This window comes from Rhodnius prolixus, unplaced genomic scaffold (assembly GCF_049639745.1).
Source record: "Rhodnius prolixus isolate KJV_2025 unplaced genomic scaffold, Rpr scaffold_3, whole genome shotgun sequence".
NCBI classification, from domain to species: Eukaryota; Metazoa; Arthropoda; class Insecta; order Hemiptera; family Reduviidae; genus Rhodnius; species Rhodnius prolixus.
The window spans coordinates 42,610,472-42,631,096 of record NW_027411603.1 but is presented as its reverse complement, the minus strand read 5'-3'; the positions used below and the strand labels follow the sequence as shown (position 1 = coordinate 42,631,096).

Genomic DNA, 20,625 nt, shown 5'->3' with positions numbered 1-20,625 from the left:
GTCTACCATTCAGATAGTATTACCTACAACCCCAATTTCGTTTTCTATCGCAAAAATAAATATTTCGAGTTGCCTACTTTATTAAAAAAAGTTAGATCATTCTTGTTCACTAGTTACCTAATGAATTTGCCAAATGACTTCGAAATTAGAAAATTAACCATTAAATTAATGAGGTTTTAAAACATAGAAGGCAAAACAAAAGAAGTTTAAAAGGAAGACGAATTAGATTATAAAAAGAATACATACATGCATGATCCGCAATGCTAAATAAAAAAAATCAATGCTTTCATCAAAGAATGCTTTTTCATTTTCTTCACTCTGGACGAAAGGAACAAGGATGATGTATTGGATAAAGTAAATTAAATAATTTTAAAAATAAAATGTACTAATAAGCAAATAGCTACTAGTAATGCCATATTTATAATTTTCAGTAGTAAAGATATTTTTCGTATTACAACATAATAATGAGCATTGATTTCAGTTTTTTAGACAAAGCTGGAGTCTAATTGGCTGCCCTTAGATTTTTTCTTTCTAGTAGCTTCAACAGCTCACTGTAGGGAGCTGGAAATTTATCTGCTACAAGGAGTGTACTACATTGGCTCTAGGCGCCAATGATCTCATGCGTTAATATCAGTAGCAATGAAGTTAATGTTTCTAAACCAAAACTTCCAAGAAGTTCCATCTGCTGAACCTAAGCCCACCTTTAAGGTGATCATAAAATACATATTTAGCATATTTACCGCCTCTTAATCACATATTTCCAATAAAGTGTCAACTCTGTTCAGAAATCTGTCACTATTTTTTTTTATAAGGAAGGATAATTAAGAATCATTTACTACCTAAATAAAATAAATACAATTGATGGTTTATTTCACACTATATTTATTGGTTTAAATTTCATAATTATTAAGGTTTTTTTTACATAAAACGTCGAGTACTTTAAAACATAGTATGCTGAAAACAAGATGTCATCAATTGCACATAAGTCTCTTTTTTTACAACCAATTTGTAAACTAATCACAAACATTCTTTTGAAAAAATTCAATTAAAATTAAGCCTTTTTTACATTTTTATAGATTGGTAATTAGAAAAAAGTCATTTCAATATTATATAAAACATTCGAACATACCAATTAAAAGTGGAATGAACAACAAACTGATGTTTGACATCAGTTGTGAAAAGTAATCAAACAATACAAAAATTTAAAATATAAATGCACTTTTTTTTTGCATAATTATAAAAAAAAGATACATAACTTTAATCTGTAATTAAAAATATAATTAGCTATAACTTCTCTGTATATATTTTACTTTATATACACATTTAGAACATGTATGACGTAAAGGTTTATAGAAAGTCGAAGAGGAAATATTTCATACTAATTTCTATAATATTATTGTTTCACAAGGAAGTATCGGTAGAACATAGTCGAAACAATTCCAATTACAACCGGCAATAGCCAAGCTTTCCACGAGCTAAAAAACAGAAATATGTACATTAAACCAAGTAATTTTCTAGGAAAAAACAATCAGGTACCTAGGTTAGCTAATTCGATTCGGTCCGAGTTCCGCATGGATAAGCAGTCAATCTCGACTTACATAAATTAATATTGGTCTTTATGGAGGAGCTTCCCGAATGTATTTATTAGGATCAAAATGATGTTACTTATTAACAAAGCATATTTTACATTATGATGAATCTTGAAAAATATTCTTACTTTAAATTGTTATAATTGTTAGAAAAATTCCTCAGGATTTCATGGTCTGCCTAGTGAGATATGAACAAAAACAAATGCAAGAGAATAATACAAACGAATGTTAAGAAAAAAAATCTGTTCTTATATAAAAAACCGCGTACTTGGGAGACAAGCACTACATTTTACTGAAGACACCAAAAAAAGGCAGATGGCAAAACTACTTTAAAGTATTTATCTGTTCTTTTAATTAAAAAAAAATAAAAAGTTTATTTAAATAAACTATTGACCCTCAAAATTAAGGTAAATACATTGGTCTGGAAATATCATACATCAATTTTAGTGATATAACAATGAATAACAAAAAATGAAAACCAAAATAATTTATGGAAGGAATATCTAAATGTAAGGAGGTTAATCAACCTTTTTAAATTAGGGGAGTGGCAATAGACCAAATAAATTGTTATCTAAAATTTCCGTCATTGTTGTCTCGCAGAACTTGTTTGTGGAGAGCTGAATCTTAAAGTAGTGCACAATTTTGAAAAAGAAATCCGATTAAAAGTTTTATCCAAAGATGGTCGGATCTAGAGCACAATGTTCTGAAAGAACCTAACAGAAAAGGCAATCATGGAAGATAACAAAAATCATGAGAAGGGCAAATTGCGAATGGCACAGCCGTGCCAATGAGATAAGATTGAATTGGGTACTTCTATATTGAGAGACCCCCTTACCTAAAAAAGAATCAGACAACTCCTTATAGGTTTTCCAATTATAAAATAGCATTAATTATTACAAAAAATATGCCCCTCCGAAGGTCGTTAGCCTTATTTACATTATTAAGGATAATGATTATATTTAAGATAATAGTCAAATATGGCAATTAACTGATAATTATGAACTTATACTTGAATTCACTTGTAGATAAGGCTAAAAGATAAACGACAATTAGACGCCAAGGTTTATGCCTATATTATTACAGTAAAAACTGTCCAATAAATACACTACTAGAACAACAATTACCTGTTAGCCGAAGGTGATCCTGATGTACCATCTTCCCAAATTCCACCTCTGGTCCCTACTGATGTGCGATCTTCCTAAAAACCAAAATTTATTCATAAGCAAGTTCCTATGAATAAAAATGGGGTAAAACTTGAGCATATGACCCTATTTTTGTAACCTTCCCTCTTGCTAATTGCTATTCATTTCTATTTGGGTTTTTTACTAATTTAACTAACCAAACCCCTTATGTGTATTATTTACCTCAGCTAGTTCACCAATCTTATACTTGGACATCATTTCCCGAGCGTCTGTTGAATGGCCAACATCTTCAAATGCTTCAGTGGCATCTCTACCGGCCTGCTCCAACAAAACTTCTTCTCCACCAGGGTGCTAAATGAAAAATAAAAAAATTCAAAGTTGACATGTTTTAATAATTACCATTTGCTTTTAGGGAAATTAAATTAGTCATTATTATATGATATATATTTTTTGTTTTATTTTGAACATCGCTATAAAATAAATCCAAGCTAGAAATCAGTTTATTTCACTGATTATGTAACAACCAATTAAAGTGGAGCTAGTTCAATAATAACCTATCAACAAATAAAAGTCACTATTATAGGATCTGGTACGAGTTGCAAGTAAACTGTTTTTTTTTGTTTTTTTTCATTAATAGCAAAAATTTCAAACTTAAAAGGGCATAAGTATAAAAAAGTAACAACTCCTAGCAAAACACAAAAGTTAATCAAATATGCTATTTAAATTCAAGGAGGGCAAGCCAATGCTATACACTAATTTGCAAAAATAACATTAAACATTTCCATTTTTTGTGGATTGAAACAAAATTAGAAGGTCAAAATAAGATATGAGGAAAAAAGCAGATGAACGTTCACTTTAAAATTGCGTTGAAAACAGGAAACAAATTAATCAGATAGACTTGAGAAATTCACAAGCATAAATTTATTTAATATTACTTCCGATGTTTAAAGTATAATTTGTTTCTTTTACAAGTATGTAGGTTAACCTCAAAATGCTATGAAACCACATTTCAAAAAATAGGACATTAATTTGCTATAATTCCGAGAAAATAACAAGTACATGTACCATACTCACCTCATTTAAAAAGTCTGAAACATTGTAAACTGAATTATGTATAGCAACCCAGACATCTTCGATTTCCCGATGCTTTTTCACTTCTTCCAAACGATAAATCTTCTGTTCATTGCTCATTTTGAATTGCGTATTTGGGCTTGTTTACCGTTTCAAGATTTAATTTGTAATAAGTTTTTATTAAAACTCAGACTAACATAAAATTGAAAGCGCTGACTCACGACACTTGATAGATATCAGCTGCCAAGGACGCCCAAATGAATATACTCTCCACACTTTCTTCATTTCAGTCATAAGCAAGCATAAATGAATTAACGTGGAATGGTGGGGAGGAGTTTTAGGAAGGAGGGAGAAAAAGAACTGAAATTCTCAAAACTCAAAGAAGTCAAAGAAAAAAGAATGTACAAGTCTGAGAACTTCGTTTCGTTAATGCGAGCCAATAGGTATGTAGATTGTAGTGACAATTGATAGGTTTCTTAGAACAACATTACGCAGAATCCTAAGTCTTTAAAAAAACTCTATCCTCCTTAAATTTTTTTTGAACATTACCAGTTTCTGAGAAAAACTTTGTAAAATGGACAAAACTCTTAAAGTACAATTCATTTCTGTGGTAAAAGAAAGCTACTAACAATTTATAATTACAGTTGTAAAATTATTTAAAATAAAGCTTTCAGAAGTGTCACGTCCAGAGTTTCGTCATTTGAAGTAATGTGTATTCGAAATGTAGCTTACTAAAAAGGTATTTAGAATGAAAAATGTTGTATGTGGAGGTATAACTAAAGAAAATTAGTTTCACCAGAAAAACTAACGACGACTGTGTTAGATTTTTCTTTTCCATCGTCATCGGTCAATAAACCAAATTTATTCAAACTTACCAGCGCGAAATTTTAACTTGTAAAATACCAAATGAATGTTGTGAAAGTGTTTTTCATTCAGGAAATTTTAATTCTTAAATTAGAATTATGACGTTAGGTAAATTCAAAATTCAACGCCCAAAATGTTTAATACCTTTGAACGGTCCTAAAGTTACAACTCGTCTGGAATTATTAAATATTCTAAAACTCGGCTGCAGAGCTATGTTACATACAAATTGTATAAATATATATTTTCTTCAGACCAAAAAATGAAAGAAATACGGTACAAAATATCATTTAAATGTCATATTAAGATTGAAGGCGAATCATTTCAAACACATAGTTGCATGTGCATGTACATGCGTATAACAGCTAAGGTTGGCCTGTCCAAACGACTTTAGCAGCATTACTCTTCTTTACATGTAGGGTTCATCCCCTACATCTTTATGCAACGATTGTGACTAAGTGAGGAAGGAGTACTTCCCCTTTGTCGGTGATGCAATCGCTAGGTCGCGGCTTGTGTTCGACTAGTGGATAAACACTCTGGGCTTCGAATGTTCGTAACAACTCACACTGGTAGCAGCTTCTTATTTAATAAGTAGTACATCTTTTGATTTTGTGTACGGTCATTCTAAACAAGTCTACTGGTAAAATAAATTGATACCTCTATCCTAGAAATATAAAAAATTCAATTCAAAGTCTCTTTTCAATTTTTCTGATTTAGATTTAACTTAGAAACGAATAAAGACTGCCAAAGCTGCTTTAAATTTCTTGACTCCTCTATATTAAACGTTATTTGACATTGCAAGTAAACTTCATGTGTATTCACAGTGTTCTACGAACACGTTACATTTACCAAGTACCGCCAGTCTATGCTTCTTCTTTTCAATTTTGGACCAATTAAGATTAACATTTAGCTATATTGGCCGGCCTATTAGTTATGGCTTTGGATTGCGAATGACTTCGCCCTTTCACATACACATAACATCATGGATATTTACATTGCAAAATGGTCTAGGTCTCTAGGTTTTGCAAATGTTTCAGCTTTTTTATTTTTTATCACATTGTTGCCGTTGAACTCTTCATTCCTTTCATATAAAATGGGATATTTCAGAAATTGTCAGTATAAACTGATTATGAAGTTAAAATGAAAATGATTGATCTACTTCTTTAACGTGAAGATCTATAATAATAATTAAAAAAAAAAACAAGTTCATCGTATTATTTCTAAGTAGTACTAGGTATTACGGATATAATTTGGGAATACGAAAACGTATTTGAATACAAAACACGATAACTAAGAGACGATGCATCCTAGGATGCAGTTAGGTCAAAACATTCCTAAAAAAATAATCCTTGTTGAAAGACAAAGGAATGCTAGGAATGTTGGAGGGCTCTTAAGCAGAAAAATTCTCTAGAAGTAAAAATTTGTGTATCCATCTAAAACCGCAAAAATCTAAGGTCATTGGCGCTTTTCCAGAGCACTATCAGCCTCCGGTTAGAGCCTGTCGTCACAGATAGCACTGTTTTTACTGGACTATGAGCTGAAAGAGGCTGCTAGAAATTAAAGATATTCTTTTTGCTATTAATGTAACATGAATCTGAGTTGAGTATATCTTTCAGAATATTAGAATGAACGCGATAATCATTTAATTCTATTAATAAAGTTAACTGTTTTTGAAAAACTTAAACAAGTAAAAAAAATTAAATATGAATTTAAATTTGTGTACAATTTATAACTTTCTCTAACGTTCAATCACTTTCATTTTTATAAATGTCTTAGGGGCACACGTTATTTAATTATAGAAGACATTTTCGAAATGTATCGTTCAATTGTTATGGTGTAAAGTACCAAAACAAAAATGTTTAAATTTTGTTCGAACTCATGTACAGTAATATTTGAATTAGAATATTCAATTTACGACATTAGGAAACATTTTTGTTTGTTTTTTTCGTATCAGTTGTAGAAAACAATTGTATTTCCAAATATTAAAGAAAAAAATCTTTTATGATTCCAGACATTAAACAGTACAAGAAGAGTTCCAGAAAATCTGCTAATTTCTTAAGTGTTATATTTCATAAATAAAAAGGTTAGAAAGTCTTAATCACTTACATTAAATACTACTCCAATTTTAAATTTCTTACATAAAGTTTTTGCATCATAAGAATGTCCAATGTCATCAAAACATTCTGAAGCATCTTTGCCAGCAAGATTCATTAAAATTTCTTCTCCTCCAGGATGCTGACAAATTGAAAATATAATTTACATTAAAAAAAAAAAAATGTGGCAAGCTATCTTTTAAGGAAATGTTTGTGTATACTGTTTTTTATGATTTCATAAATAATTAAAATCTTAAAATCTTTAATTAAGAGTATCTAATTTGAATTAATTTTCTAATACCTAGGTCATTGCATGGAATTAATTTTCTAAGGAAAGATTTTCATTATTCACAATATTCAAAAGAATATTAAATTTTATTGTAGAAGTATATTTTTATTTTAGAAGAAGAATTTGAAGAAAATTTCAAATTAAATAATAAAACAGTGAAGCACATTGAACAAAGGAGGAAAGGAGATTCTGTCAGATCTTTCGCATATTACATTTTTATGGAAGTATATTATAATAAAGGTTTGCACTTCTCCAATTATTTTATCAAAAATTGATTTAGCACAATGCATTATGTGTTATAAAATAATCAATAGCTGCTTTCCAAATTGTCAGGCCTTCAATTATGCAGAGAGGACTCGTATCTATGCCGACGGAATAAAACCTTTAATTTTTTTATTTTAATTGAAGTGTGATTCAGGTTTATTTGTGTTCTACGTCAGGAGGTTCTAAAAATAGATTTTTATTTGGAAAAATAATTTTTTATATTGCCATTGTAATGGAATTGTCAGAGGAATCTACCGAAGTGCACTAATAAATCACGAATCGTAGAAATGCAATGGTAAAAACGATTTTGAGAAGACCATCTGGCCTTTGCGAGAAAGAGCACCCTAGTTTTAATATCTTTGGTATAAATTGAGTTTTTATTGGGCCCATTAGTGGTGAATATCTAGGTACCTTAATAATAATTTTATTATCATACCTCTTCTAAGAAATTTGTAAGATCGTGTACACTTCCATGTATTACCAGCCAATAAGATCCATTAGATCCATTGTGTTTAGCTATTTCTTGCCAAGAATAAGTTTTCATTTTATACCGTCTTTAATATTAGAAAGAATTTTTATCGAGTATTCACTAAGGTAATACTACCAGGAGATAAACTGAACTTTAACGTGTAAGAGTTTCAACTAATCGCTCATAACTGATTGCTCTAGTTGGAAAAGGAAATGAATAGGCACTTTCAGAGTAAATGGTTCTATATATGTAAATGATCTGTAACGAATTATATTTTTTCTTTTGTTTACAAATATTTTATAATTAAATGAAAGTGTTGGGATTAAATGTATCTTTATTAAAAATATTTTGATCAAAAAACCTACATAAACTATAAGAGAGGACGAGAAAATTATTGTAAAAATAAATTTATAGCAGAAATTAGTTTTCAATATTGAGAAATGTTAATGTTGATCTGTTTTATAAATTTATAATTATAAATTACTTTAAGGATAATTTTAAAGTTGGTACTATAGTGTCAAGAAAATCAGTTTAATATAAACAAAATTTACTACTTGTTTTACTGCTGATTCGACCAATTTATAAAACCTATAGAAATTATGTAATAAAATTCAGAAATGGTGACATTGTTATACATGTTCTACTATTAATAGGTCATTAGTGTTTATTTTATTTTTATTGAAAAATGTCTTTTTCTGAATTACATGAAGCTGTACTGAAGGGTGACTGCAGTTTAGTAAAAAATCTACTTGAAAAGAGCGCCGATCCAGATGAACCTCAATGGGAAGTCGATGGAAACACGCCACTTCTTCTAGCCGCACCTCACGGTTTTGTTGATATCATTAGGTAAATAATAAAAATTATTTAATTAACGTGATCTATGCATAACTTTGCATGGGTAAATTTTCTTCTCAAATTGTTATTTCATCTTGTGGACTTAATGCCAAGAATAAACAAGTGAATTGAATGTTATTGTTTCACAAAAAAGTTTCAAAAAGTTATTTACTGTGAAAAACACAAGCTTTCGACCAAGGAACCGAGCAATTTTAGAATTTAGTTTTTACAAACTGTGCTGTGGGCCGATCTATATGCATTAACCTTCATAGTAAAAATCAAGGTACGTTCAAAATTGATCATGATTTTATGTGCTATTTACAGATCCGGTGATAAGGTCTTACACCAAGTCAACCGACTGGGAATGCTCCAATAGATTTTTCAGTTTTTCGCTACTCTCTTGAAAATTGGTCTAACGATGTGTTTTAAGTCTACATCTTTTATTTAAAAGTTTTTAGTAGAAAATTTCATTTTAATGTAGTTCTTTGGGAGGAGATTAGTTCAGTGGTTAGCGTATACTAGATTCAAACGCGGTGATTCCAGGTTCGCATTCAGCTGCTGGCCCTTTGATTTTCACTTCCTACGAGCTTCTTGCAGCACACTGTGCGCTGATAGACAGTGTTGCCTTTAGCGAACAGTTACCGGAGGCCGGCAGTGATCCAAAAAAGTTCCCAGCGTCATTGACCTCAGAGGAAGTGTGAAAATAAAGGTACTTCTTGGAGAGGAAGATGATTACGTTTCCCCTCATTTACAATCATCATTTAAATGGATTTTATAGTTTTGTCAGTTATATAATAAGAGGAATAAATGAGTAGCTAAAATTAGGAGTTTGAATGATTTCTTCTAGAAATGGGAATTTCTTAATGTATTTTTTCTCTTTTCTTTTCGCGCTTCTGTTGTTTTTTCCAAACACAGTAAGATTGAGACTCAACATTTGGCGAAATACATTGAGGGAATTTGAATTAAATTATTTCCTATTATGATGAAGGTTCGGGGGAAGCAGACATTTATTGTTGTTCCGTAGTTCATATCCCACAAAAGCTGTAAGAAAAAGTTGTGTGCTTCCAGGTTCAGAAAACACATGCATCGCATGGGCCTGGTGGAGGATAGCCTTTGTAGGTTCTGTTAGGAAGAGGAGGAAACGGCATGTGAGGGGCTGGTCTGGCTAAGGATGTTACTCCTCGGGGAGGAAAAATCAAGGCCTGTGAGCTTTACCCAATTGTCGCTCTCCAGAATTTAAGAGTCTGAATAAACGGACGGGTCTGGAGGGCGAGCTCTAGAGGGGGAGCCACAATAGATCCAAAGGGGTCGCAGTAGCTTAGGCCTTGGGCCGCCCTACTAGAATCTTATCTTAAAAGTTATGTGTGAACTGCACGCCAGAATTTAAAGTTAAAAGTTTATTTCACTAATAATGGCTTCTAAACCTGTGTGATTACAAGGTTGAATTTTTTTTTTTTACCTGGTGATTTAAATTTAGTAATTTCATGTAAGTCGATTTTGAGAATTTATGGGACAGGAAATAAAATAAAAGCAGAAAACCTAAAACGTTCAAGTACCAATATTGCAATATGTTGACGAATGATTCGGACTTTCAACAACCTCAAATCATATTACTTATTTGATGCAGTTACCAAGATAACTCTTTTACCTTGAGGTTCTCAGTTGAGACTAGCATCTTGCTTCACAGTGAAATGCCACTTCTGCACATTTTTACAATCTACATATCACATCAAGAAATTACCAAGCATAACCAAAATTTCAGTGTGATGAAAACCGTCTACAGGAAGCAAGCTTTTGATGTTTTTGACAATAAAAAACATCTTAACGATTTTCTCAAAACTTTAGATTTGAATCAGCAGATGTAAGCATCAAATTTTTTATTGGGCAATTATTTTGGAAAAAATTATTTTTTGTGTCCGAGGAAACTCCTACTACTTTGAAATAACTGTATTGGTTTTAGTGAGAGAGCACTGCTAAACAGTTTTGACTATTTCAGGTGAATTATTAAGTGTAAAACAGAAAACAATAATTCTCTTTTTTAGTTTAATAAATATCTATTTAAAATTGTATAATTGTGCAAGAGAAAGTCCATTTTATTTTTTAATTATTTATTTGCTTAAATCTGCTTTTAGAACATTGTTCAGCTATGGTTGCAATATGAATGCCAGAACAATTCATGGGGAAACTGCCTTACATCTTTCAATCGTTGGAAAAAAGTGTTTTTTTGAATGTATTGATGTCTTATTAGAACTTGGTTGTGATCCTAACATACAAGAAAATATTAGAGGACAAACTCCACTACATGCTTTGGTTAAATATTTAATAATTTCCGATGACTACTCAAGAACATCATTAAAGACTTTAAGAAATCTCTTCATGAAATGTAATCCTAATATAACAGACTGCCGAAACAGAACTGCATTACATTATGTGGCTTCTACTCATACCAACATGTTATGTGTGGAGGTATTAATTTGAAATAGATAATTCTAATTCAATTTTTTTTAATGACTTAAATAAAACTGTAAGCTATTAGATATTCGTAAACATTTTCAGATTAATTTTTAAATTTTCAGATAATCATTTTACTTCATTAGATAAACCTTGTCTTCATTAACAATTCTTTTAGATGCTAGTAAAGCTTGGTACCGAAATAAGAAACACAAGAGGCGAAACTGCTCTACATGAAGCCTTAGAAACTGACAATTCTCTTCAAGTTATCTTCATAATTGCAAGAAATTCTATAATTTCTGAAGTAAATGTTTATGGGGAAACAGCTCTTCATATAGCTGCAAGAAAAGTTGGTGTAAATTTATTTTCGTAAAATTATACTAATTTAGATAATGCATATATGTAAATACAAACACTTCTGTTTTGTTTTAGGGAAGGACGTCAGTGATGAAGATGCTAATTAATATGGGTATACCTGTTAATAAAAAAGATTTAAATGGCAACACAGCTCTTCATCTGGTAGCAGAAAGAGGCTATGAAAGAGCTGTGGAATTAATAATTTCCAGCAAGGATGTAGAAGTAAATGCACAAAATAATGAAGGTTTAACACCATTACATGTAGCTGTTGAAAGCGGATTTTTGACAGTTGTTGAGGTAACAGGTTTCTGCATACTACTTATTAATAAGGTATAAAATAGAAAGTGTTATTGTAAACTATCAGAAGGAAAAATCGGATTTTTTTTTTTATTTTAACTATTCAACTCTCACCAAACAATTACTATTGTCACAGAATTCAATTGCAAACTTCTTTGATTTAGATTAATACTACATTTACATTGAACAAGGCTAAAAATTCAAATTAATAGATTAAAAGAACTCGTCATTGATCGAAGTAATCGTAACAAAAGTACAAGTTCGGTTTTAAAAAATAATCAAGAGACGCAGAGTATTCAGGCTAGTTACCTAGTGCCAATTATTTCGAATTTAGATACATATAAGAAAAGGTCGATGTAACAATAAAGTTTTGTCAACATAATATTTAAAATATTACATAGCCCCTTGGGATTAGAAGCCCATAAGGTATTGAACATGGCATGGACTTAAAAAAAAACCTAATAATTGAGTATACTGAGTGCTAAATGAGGGCACAATAGATTTATTTTTTATCAGTGCTATAAACTGACCTTTTTGAAAATATAACTGGAATAACTTCCTTATTATTGAAATTATTATATTTGTCATTTCAATGTTTTTGTATTTTTATATCCAAGGCAGTACTTAAGATTGAAAGTCTTATGCGATTTTAGGCTGAGAATTCTTATCAACAGCTTTTTTTTTTTCATTATTCTTACAACAAAAATTTTTCATCTTAATTTATTTATATTTCCTTTTATTTTTAGCTTCTGCTGAAAGCAAGAAACTGTGATGTTAACATGAAAACCAAAGAATTTCTAACTGCTTTAGATCTTGCTCAACAGGAATACAGAAGAAGGTCTCATCCTCAGTTAAGTGAGATCTTGTTTAAGGAAATTAATCGGAGAGCAAATGACAAAGAAGTGTAAAGTTTCAATAATTTTTTATGTATAAAATAGTATTTTTATTAAGAAACGGATTGAATCCATCTGCAAATTAGCTTGAACTTTCTTTTATAAATTATTAAGTATTATAAATTATTGATTTAATTAAATTATTTTTTAATGAATAAAAAATGTTATTCTCTTCTCTCTAAAGAAAGTTCATTGTGAAATTATAATTAAACAAGTATTTTTAAACATTTCCTTGTAAAATTCATTAAATCCAGTTTATTTAAATCTCCCGCCTTTAATACTTTCATATGTGTGAAAAACATGGCGACGAATGTCATATGGTCTTTTTGATTAATGTTCAATTATTTGTTTAACGTGTTTTTCAAATATAAATAAGTGGCGGTATTTGTTGTCTATCCTCTACAATGTGCCTAAAATCTTCAAATAGGTGAGTGTTCAATAATAACAACAGGCCACACTAAAATCTTACTAACCACTACCATTAATAAGGGGATTTTTCATTCTGAATGTCTCTCTGGTTGTTGCCAGTAAGTACAGTGTAAATGTAAACAGATTTTTCAATCAATAAAGTGTTTGGCACGGTTCTTAATGTTCTACGTTTTTTATCATAGACTATATTTTATGTAGTGTACGTTCTCTTTTGATTGACTCTTATGTAAGTAAACATGTAGTAAATGCAAGGTCTTTGAACTATTGACTATTTTTGAATATTTTATTTAATTTTATTAGTATTTTTATTAAAAACGGAGGGCAATGTTGGAAATTATGTTGATGTTTAACACATTTGAAGTTGAAGAGGTTATTTATAATCTAATTTTTTAAGTATTAAAGAAAAACATTTTGAGATCTACTATCTTTACATTTCTTGTAACTTTTTTTGCATTGTTTTATAAAATGTATTTTTTTTAATTGTTTGAAGGTACTAATTTATAATTTTTGTTTTTAACAGTAATGGTTTTTTAGCTTGTTACAAATTAAATCAATGTCAATCCTTTTAATATTACTTTCTCTTCAACCGTGTATGCCGTGACTTCATTTCTATATATAGATCTCTGACATCATATATGTTTACACCTTGGAAAAAATATTTTAAAAAATTTAATATAATGAAACTTTAAATATTTTTGCGAACACTGTTCATTTGGTTAAGTTTCACAAAGCTTTTGGTTTTCTACTTGTAGAATACTCTTTATTTTGGATTCTATTTATTAAACATACAAATTTCATTAGACATGTTTTTTGTCCCCTGATATATTTAGAACTATTACAATGTTACTCTTATGTTTATTTAATATTTAAGAAAATTGTTTTGTTTGCAGTGCTAAAGAAACGGCAATTGGCTTTACTAGCCAATGCCCATAGAAAATGGTGCTCATCTGAATTCATTATCTTGAGGTAAATTACAAATATTGTTGTGAAGTCTAATAATTGTGAACTTAGAATTTGTAGCAATTGTAAAGAACTGTTTTGCCCTATTTAAAATGTAGTTAACAGCATGTTTATAAAATTTGTGATCTTATTATCATTTCTTTTACTCTTAACTTTTTTTTCTTTATTTTTTTTTTCTCCCTTGTGACTCCGAAATATCTTCGACAAAGTAATCATCCATCCTATGCTTCGCATATGAGCCTTACCTGAAGGACAAATTCTCTTAAACTCCATATTATACAGAACAAATTGTTCTGGTTAATTTAACTTTAATATCTGATAAATATTACACACTGCCCTACGCTCTGTCAGACGATAAACTTGCAATATATTATAACTCAAACAAACGTATTAAACATATTATGACGAATTCAATTTTCTAATATTAAATTATTTCTTAATGTATTGATTTTTTTCATCTTTTTTCTTGCACGATCTGCTCATCTGCCAATTCATTTTGTTTGATCTTCATCAGAACAGCTAATGCTAAAAGTATTTTCCACTTGAATTTGTATCACTGAATAAAAAAATTGATTTAATCCAAATTTTGAAAAAGAATTTAATTAGTTTTTTTATGATGCGCAATTATTTACCAATAGAAATGAGGACAGTTCATTTAAGGCTATTAATATTGTTGTACTTAAAGCGTTAATCATCTTTGTGGAGGGCTATGCTATCCACAACCCCAATTTATTCGCATAGTAACCGTAGAAATACAACAAAGTGTTCTAGACTTTAGCTAGATCTGGCAGCTGTCTGGGCAAATAATTTACTCATCCCTAACAGTCTGACTTAAATAATGTCTGTTTCTTCCTCTACCTTGCAGAGTTTACAAAAATGGCCCGAAATAAATAGTACATTATTACATAAAAATGTAATGTACTAAAAACCATGTTCCAAGAAGCTATCTAACCAAGAACTCAGTTGAAGCCATTGAGCCTACACAACACAGAACAATGAATTACACTTAGAATAATTAACTAGTAAATTAAATTTATTTGTTCTTCTTTCTTGAGTTGTGGGTAACTTTATTTCTGGCTTTATAACAAAGAAATATTTAAAATTCACAAAGATATCAATTTTTTTTATAAAAAATCCAGGCATTTCTGCGTGCACTAATTGATCCCTTCCCTTTTATATTGTAATTATAGCGTTTTCACTCTCAACTGTTTCACTGAGGGGTAGGTAGAATGTGATGGTTGATAATGAGAGAAAATAGTACACATGTTCCATAATGAAACATTTTGCAATTTATTATTATTTTTTTTTTTTTTTTGTATCACTATCCCATAAAACAATATTAATTTTCAGTGTTAAGATTTTGATTCAATTGTCTTTTTATTCAGATTCAATGATATAATTTTTATTTTGAATATCATATATTCATATCGTTTTGATCCTTGGTGGCTTGTCAAAATCTTGCATTGTTGTTTATTAATAAGTTATTAAAAGATTGTACAAATTCGACTAATTCTTTTTGATTGCTGATAATAATTACAGTTGATTGCTTTCATAGATTTAAGGAAGTGGAAAATTGGTTGTTAACATGATTTATTTGCTTTGGACACAAATGTGTGGATCATAATATTAACAACTTCAATATATATATATATATATCTAATATATAAAATTCTCGTGTCACGGTGTTCGAACTTGAACTCCTCCGAAACGGCTCGATCGATTTTTGTGATCCTTAGCGTGAATGTCGGCCAGGGTGGAGAATCGGCCAACATCTATTTTTCATCCCCCTAAATGTTAAGGGTAGTCCACCCCTAAATTTTTTTATTTTATTTTTTAGGCAAAATTTTTTGTTTTTATTATTTTATGACACATCATACAAAAATACATACAACCCTAAATTTTTACCCCTCTACGATCAACCCTTATATTTTATTTGTAAACTTTAATTTTTTTTAGTAAATTTTTTTTTTTTTTTGTGATGACTTACAATAAAAAATCTCATATTACTCTCAACTTTTCACCCCTCTACGATCAACCCCTATTTTTTATTTGTTAATTATAAACTTTAATTTTTTGGCAAATTTTTTTTTTTATTTTTTGATGACACAATAAAAAATCTGGAAAATGGCGGACAATCTTTCATTAAAACTACCAACAACGCAGACATCGACATTGACAATCGTTGGGTGGTACCATATTCTCCTCTGCTGAGCAAAACCTTTAATGCTCATATAAATGTTGAGTCATGCAGTTCGGTGAAGAGTATCAAATATATTTGCAAGTATGTGAATAAAGGAAGTGATATGGCTGTATTTCGGATTGAAAATAATAATGTTCATTCTCCTCCGTTGAATCAAAATGATGAAATCACGAATTACCAAATTGGCCGGTATATCAGTTCCAATGAAGCTGTCTGGCATATTTTCGGTTTCCCAATTCATGAACGGGATCCAGCAGTTATCCATTTAGCTGTCCATCTTGAAAACGGCCAGCGCTTGATCATGCTATAAATCCACCGAAAACTACGCTCACCGAATTTTTTGAATTGTGCAATCGTGCGGATGCTTTTGGTGCCTTCGCACAAACACTGCTCTATTCTGAAGTTCCGCGGTATTTTACATGGGCTCAATCGAAAAAATGGATACCCCGCAAGCAAGGGATACCAGTTGATGCGTGCCCCAGTTTATTCAAATCAAATAGTTTGGGTCGTGTATATACCGTCAATCCAAGGCAGACTGAGTGCTTTTATCTGCGACTATTGTTGGTTGTCACCGGACCATTGTCATTTCAAGATATACGGAAGGTAGATGGACAACAGTATCCTACGTATAAAGATGCATGCCTTGCTCTAGGCTTGCTAGAAGACGACAATCATTGGGACAGCATGCTTGCTGAAGCAGCATTAAACTGCACAGGAACACAAATTCGTCTACTATTTGCTATAGTACTGACTACATGTTTCCCGGCCCGAGCACAAATGTTGTGGGATAATCACAAAGATTCAATGACTGATGATATATTGTATCGACATCGTACAAGGTGCAACGATCTAACAACATCATTCAGTGAAGCAATGTACAATGAAGCATTGATTGCTATCGAGGATCTTTGCATTGCTATTGCGAATTTACCAATCAGTCATTTCGGTATGGGCTCACCGAATCGAAGTGCATCTGATTTACTCAACACAGATATGAATCGTGAACTACAGTACGATACTGTACAAATGGCGAGCATTGTTAGCCGCAATGTTCCACTACTTAATGATGAACAAAAAATTATCTACGACCGTATCATGCTGGCAGTTTCGGCAGGACAAGGAGGATTCTTTTTTTTAGATGCACCAGGTGGGACTGGCAAAACATTTCTTATTTCGCTACTTCTTGCCGAGATACGATCAAAAAATGGCATCGCATTGGCCGTTGCATCTTCTGGCATTGCAGCAACTTTATTAGATGGAGGCAGAACAGCTCATTCAGCATTTAAGCTGCCGTTAAACATTAAAAATAATCCAGATGCAGTGTGCAACATAAAAAAACAATCGTCTATGGCCACAGTGCTGAAACAATGTAAAATTATTATCTGGGATGAATGCACTATGGCACACAAACATTCGCTTGAGGCATTGGATAGGACATTAAAGGATATAAAAAACAACGATAAACTATTTGGCGGCACTTTGTTACTCCTTTCAGGTGATTTCAGACAAACACTTCCCGTTATTCCGCGTTCAACCTACGCTGATGAAATCAACGCGTGCTTAAAATCATCGCGACTATGGCGTAATGATGAAAAAGTACAACTGACGGTGAACATGCGCGTTCAAATGCTTCAGGATCCATCCGCCGAAACTTTCTCTAAACCACTGTTAGATATTGGCGATGGGAAAGTTGCTGTACATGAAAATACTGGATGCATAAAATTACAGACGGACTTCTGCACAATCATCGACTCGCAAAATAGTCTCATCGATCACATATTTCCCGACGAACACACACAATATGCAAATCATAAGTGGCTGGCAGAAAGAGCGATCTTGGCAGCTAAAAATGTGGACGTCAATGGGTTAAATTTAAAGATACAGCAGCTGTTGCCTGGGGACTTGGTGTCATATAAATCTATCGATGCAGTTTGCGATACCAACGAGACTGTGAATTATCCAATTGAGTTCTTAAATTCATTGGATTTGCCAGGCATGCCACCACATCATTTACAATTGAAGGTTGGATCTCCGATTATTCTACTTCGAAACTTAAACCCACCACGGCTATGTAATGGCACACGATTAGTCATTAAAAAATTAATGAAAAACGTTATTGAAGCCATCATCTTGAATGGCAAGTTTTAAGGCGAAAATGTGTTGCTGCCACGAATCCCTATGATTCCTACAGATGTGCCAATTGAATTCAAACGCACTCAATTCACAATTAGATTGGCATTCGCTATGACAATCAATAAGTCACAAGGACAAACATTGTCTGTATGTGGCTTAGATTTGGAAACACCGTGCTTCTCCCACGGACAACTATATGTGCGATGTTCTCGCGTGGGAAAACCATCCAGTTTGTTTGTGTTGGCTAAAGACGGACTAACCAAAAATATTGTACACTCTATTGCGCTAAGAGATTAATTTTTTTTTTTTTCAACTGCCATAATTGATAGTAAAAATATAAATATTTATTTTTGATGTTTAGATAGCTATCAAAGACTGTTGTTTAAAATGTATTCGTTACTCTAATAAAGATTTATTTATTAACCTAAATAAAACATACTTTTATTCTTTATAATGCATTCGATTATAAATACTTCCCCGCACACTTATAGTAGATAATTATTTTTATTTAACTATAAAAATGTTTCCTAGAAATAACATACATGGCAAAACAACGTTTGCCGGGTCAGCTAGTATATATATATATATATATATATATATTCATCAATATATATATATATATATATATTCATCAATATATATATATATTCATCACGCTGGATCTCAGCATCTCTTAATACGGGTTCAACTTTTCTTTGCATTTTATGCTTAGATATAAGAAGTGATAAACGACCTTTTTTAAACAATAGTGTAACTGGTAAAAATGTGGTAGTGTTAAAAAATTTAATATTTAAGAGAAGAAATTTTTAAAGAAAGGGGATAAGAATAAGAGTGAGCGACCTTAAAAATAGTGTAGGTGTCGCCACTGGACCTCCTTCCCACAGGCCATTCTCCTTCCCAACCATTTAAGGTTTTACGATATTTATGTTGGTACGTCATTCTCATTTCTCCATCGTGACTTTTTTTTATTGAATTTTTTTATTTTATTTGTCATAAATTTTTCCCTTGTCGATTATAATATGATTGATTTTGATATTTTGTTATTGATGATTCTAGGGCAAGCAATTATTTATCTGTGTAATGGTGAAATATTTATTCTAACTAGACTACTTAGTACTGCTTATTAAAGAATTTCGATTTTGATTAAGTAATTCGAAATCTTCTGATGTGGGCAAGTGTAAATCTGAATGCCTTTCCAATGGTTGTTTAAAATTATTAATTTTTAATAATTGAATTTACCGAAATATTTTCTTGCATATTCATGAATGGATTACATAGATTTTACATTATAAATAAGATTTTAATTTTTTTTTCATAACTCATAGTTATTTAGAGTGTTTACTCTATAATGTGTTAACAATTTGTTCTGATAAAAGCAAATGTCTGTAAATTATCGACTTAACCAGATGGCGGTTCTGAATTTGTTTTTATACTTACAACACTCCATATCATTAATTTATTGTTTGATAACATTGTTCCACTTTTAAAAAGACAACTGGTTAATAATTAAAAATAAAAATTACATGTTAAATGATGAGCTATGATCTAAGATTTTTAACAAAAGAATTTGTTTTATGCCTTGAAATGATTTCTTCCCGCTCCACAAAGAGGGGGGAGTGCTTCTAAATTTGACAAAATATATCGTAAAAAAGAAATCTGAAGATTGTGAAAGATTTGAATTCAAAATTTACTGATTTATTGAGTCTTTACTTTTAAGTGGAAAGTAGAAGTGATAAATGATAGATTAAAAAAGATGCTCATCATTTTATTGGGTATTAATTATAATTAATATAGATTCATATTTTTAATCTCCCTTAGAGTTGATTTTAGTTGAAGCCTGGATTCTGAATAGCCGTTTATTATCAGGTCCACGTTGGAGTAGTACATTCCTCAATGGTTGTACGTTTTATGTTCATCATCTGCAGTGTCTTTGAACGAAGTTTAAAAAATATGTTTCAATTGAAAGTTAAAAAAATAGCGATAGAAAGTATGATAAATTATGAAAGTATTCCTTATTAAGCGTTACACCCCATAATTGGACACTCGTGCATTGTCACTTTTTTTCTTCGGTCGTTGGCACTAAAATCGTAGGCGATCTTATATTGACTAGCCAGGAACATGAAGAGGCACAATCGATGAGTAGGAGTAGGATATGAGACATTTCTTTCACTGGATCATAGACAGTTCCTGACGTAGTAGGTGATATCACTAACTAGTAGGCGATAGTATGTCCTTAGGTGTAGAGTATGATAGATTAGAAGGTGTTTTGCCAGCCGTTTTTTGCAAATGTACG

At 31.1% G+C, this 20,625-nt stretch overlaps 4 protein-coding genes across 15 annotated transcripts in view; 3 read left to right on the top strand and 1 right to left on the bottom strand.

Moving 5' to 3' along the window:
• Positions 1–858: 858 nt before the first annotated feature.
• On the bottom strand, positions 859–7,882 carry Cyt-b5 (Cytochrome b5). 2 transcript variants are annotated; one of them, XM_074125437.1, is made up of 5 exons: positions 7,746–7,882; positions 6,770–6,898; positions 2,954–3,082; positions 2,714–2,787; positions 859–1,475 (listed from the first exon to the last, which is right to left on the bottom strand). In XM_074125437.1, exons 1-5 carry the CDS (start codon positions 7,851–7,853, stop codon positions 1,394–1,396), a joined length of 522 nt encoding a protein of 173 aa, XP_073981538.1. In that variant the 5' UTR covers positions 7,854–7,882; the 3' UTR covers positions 859–1,393. The 2 variants fall into 2 exon arrangements, with proteins under 2 accessions (XP_073981538.1, XP_073981537.1); XM_074125436.1 differs by lacking the exons at positions 6,770–6,898; positions 7,746–7,882 and adding an exon at positions 3,806–4,231.
• On the top strand, positions 4,107–12,625 carry LOC141452892 (ankyrin repeat domain-containing protein 22-like). The gene is made up of 8 exons (XM_074125425.1): positions 4,107–4,245; positions 6,675–6,746; positions 7,160–7,285; positions 8,489–8,624; positions 10,745–11,078; positions 11,242–11,412; positions 11,496–11,717; positions 12,464–12,625. The coding sequence occupies exons 3-8, from the start codon at positions 7,264–7,266 to the stop codon at positions 12,623–12,625; spliced, it is 1,047 nt and encodes a 348-aa protein (XP_073981526.1). The 5' UTR covers positions 4,107–4,245; positions 6,675–6,746; positions 7,160–7,263.
• A 57-nt stretch (positions 12,626–12,682) lies between these two features.
• Positions 12,683–20,625, top strand: part of raw (NDT-like domain-containing protein raw) — a 63,251-nt gene continuing 55,308 nt past the window's right edge. Inside the window, exons 1-2 of one of the 11 annotated variants that reach the window (XM_074125413.1) lie at positions 12,683–13,037; positions 13,930–14,005. The gene's annotated coding sequence lies outside the window, so the exon portion shown is untranslated. Of the gene's footprint in view, positions 13,038–13,124; positions 13,266–13,929; positions 14,006–20,625 lie in introns of those variants that run through there. The other 10 variants (XM_074125409.1, XM_074125416.1, XM_074125396.1 and 7 more) reach the window with 10 other exon arrangements.
• On the top strand, positions 16,303–18,347 carry LOC141452739 (uncharacterized). Its single transcript, XM_074125137.1, has 2 exons — positions 16,303–16,426; positions 16,492–18,347. The coding sequence occupies exons 1-2, from the start codon at positions 16,303–16,305 to the stop codon at positions 18,345–18,347; spliced, it is 1,980 nt and encodes a 659-aa protein (XP_073981238.1).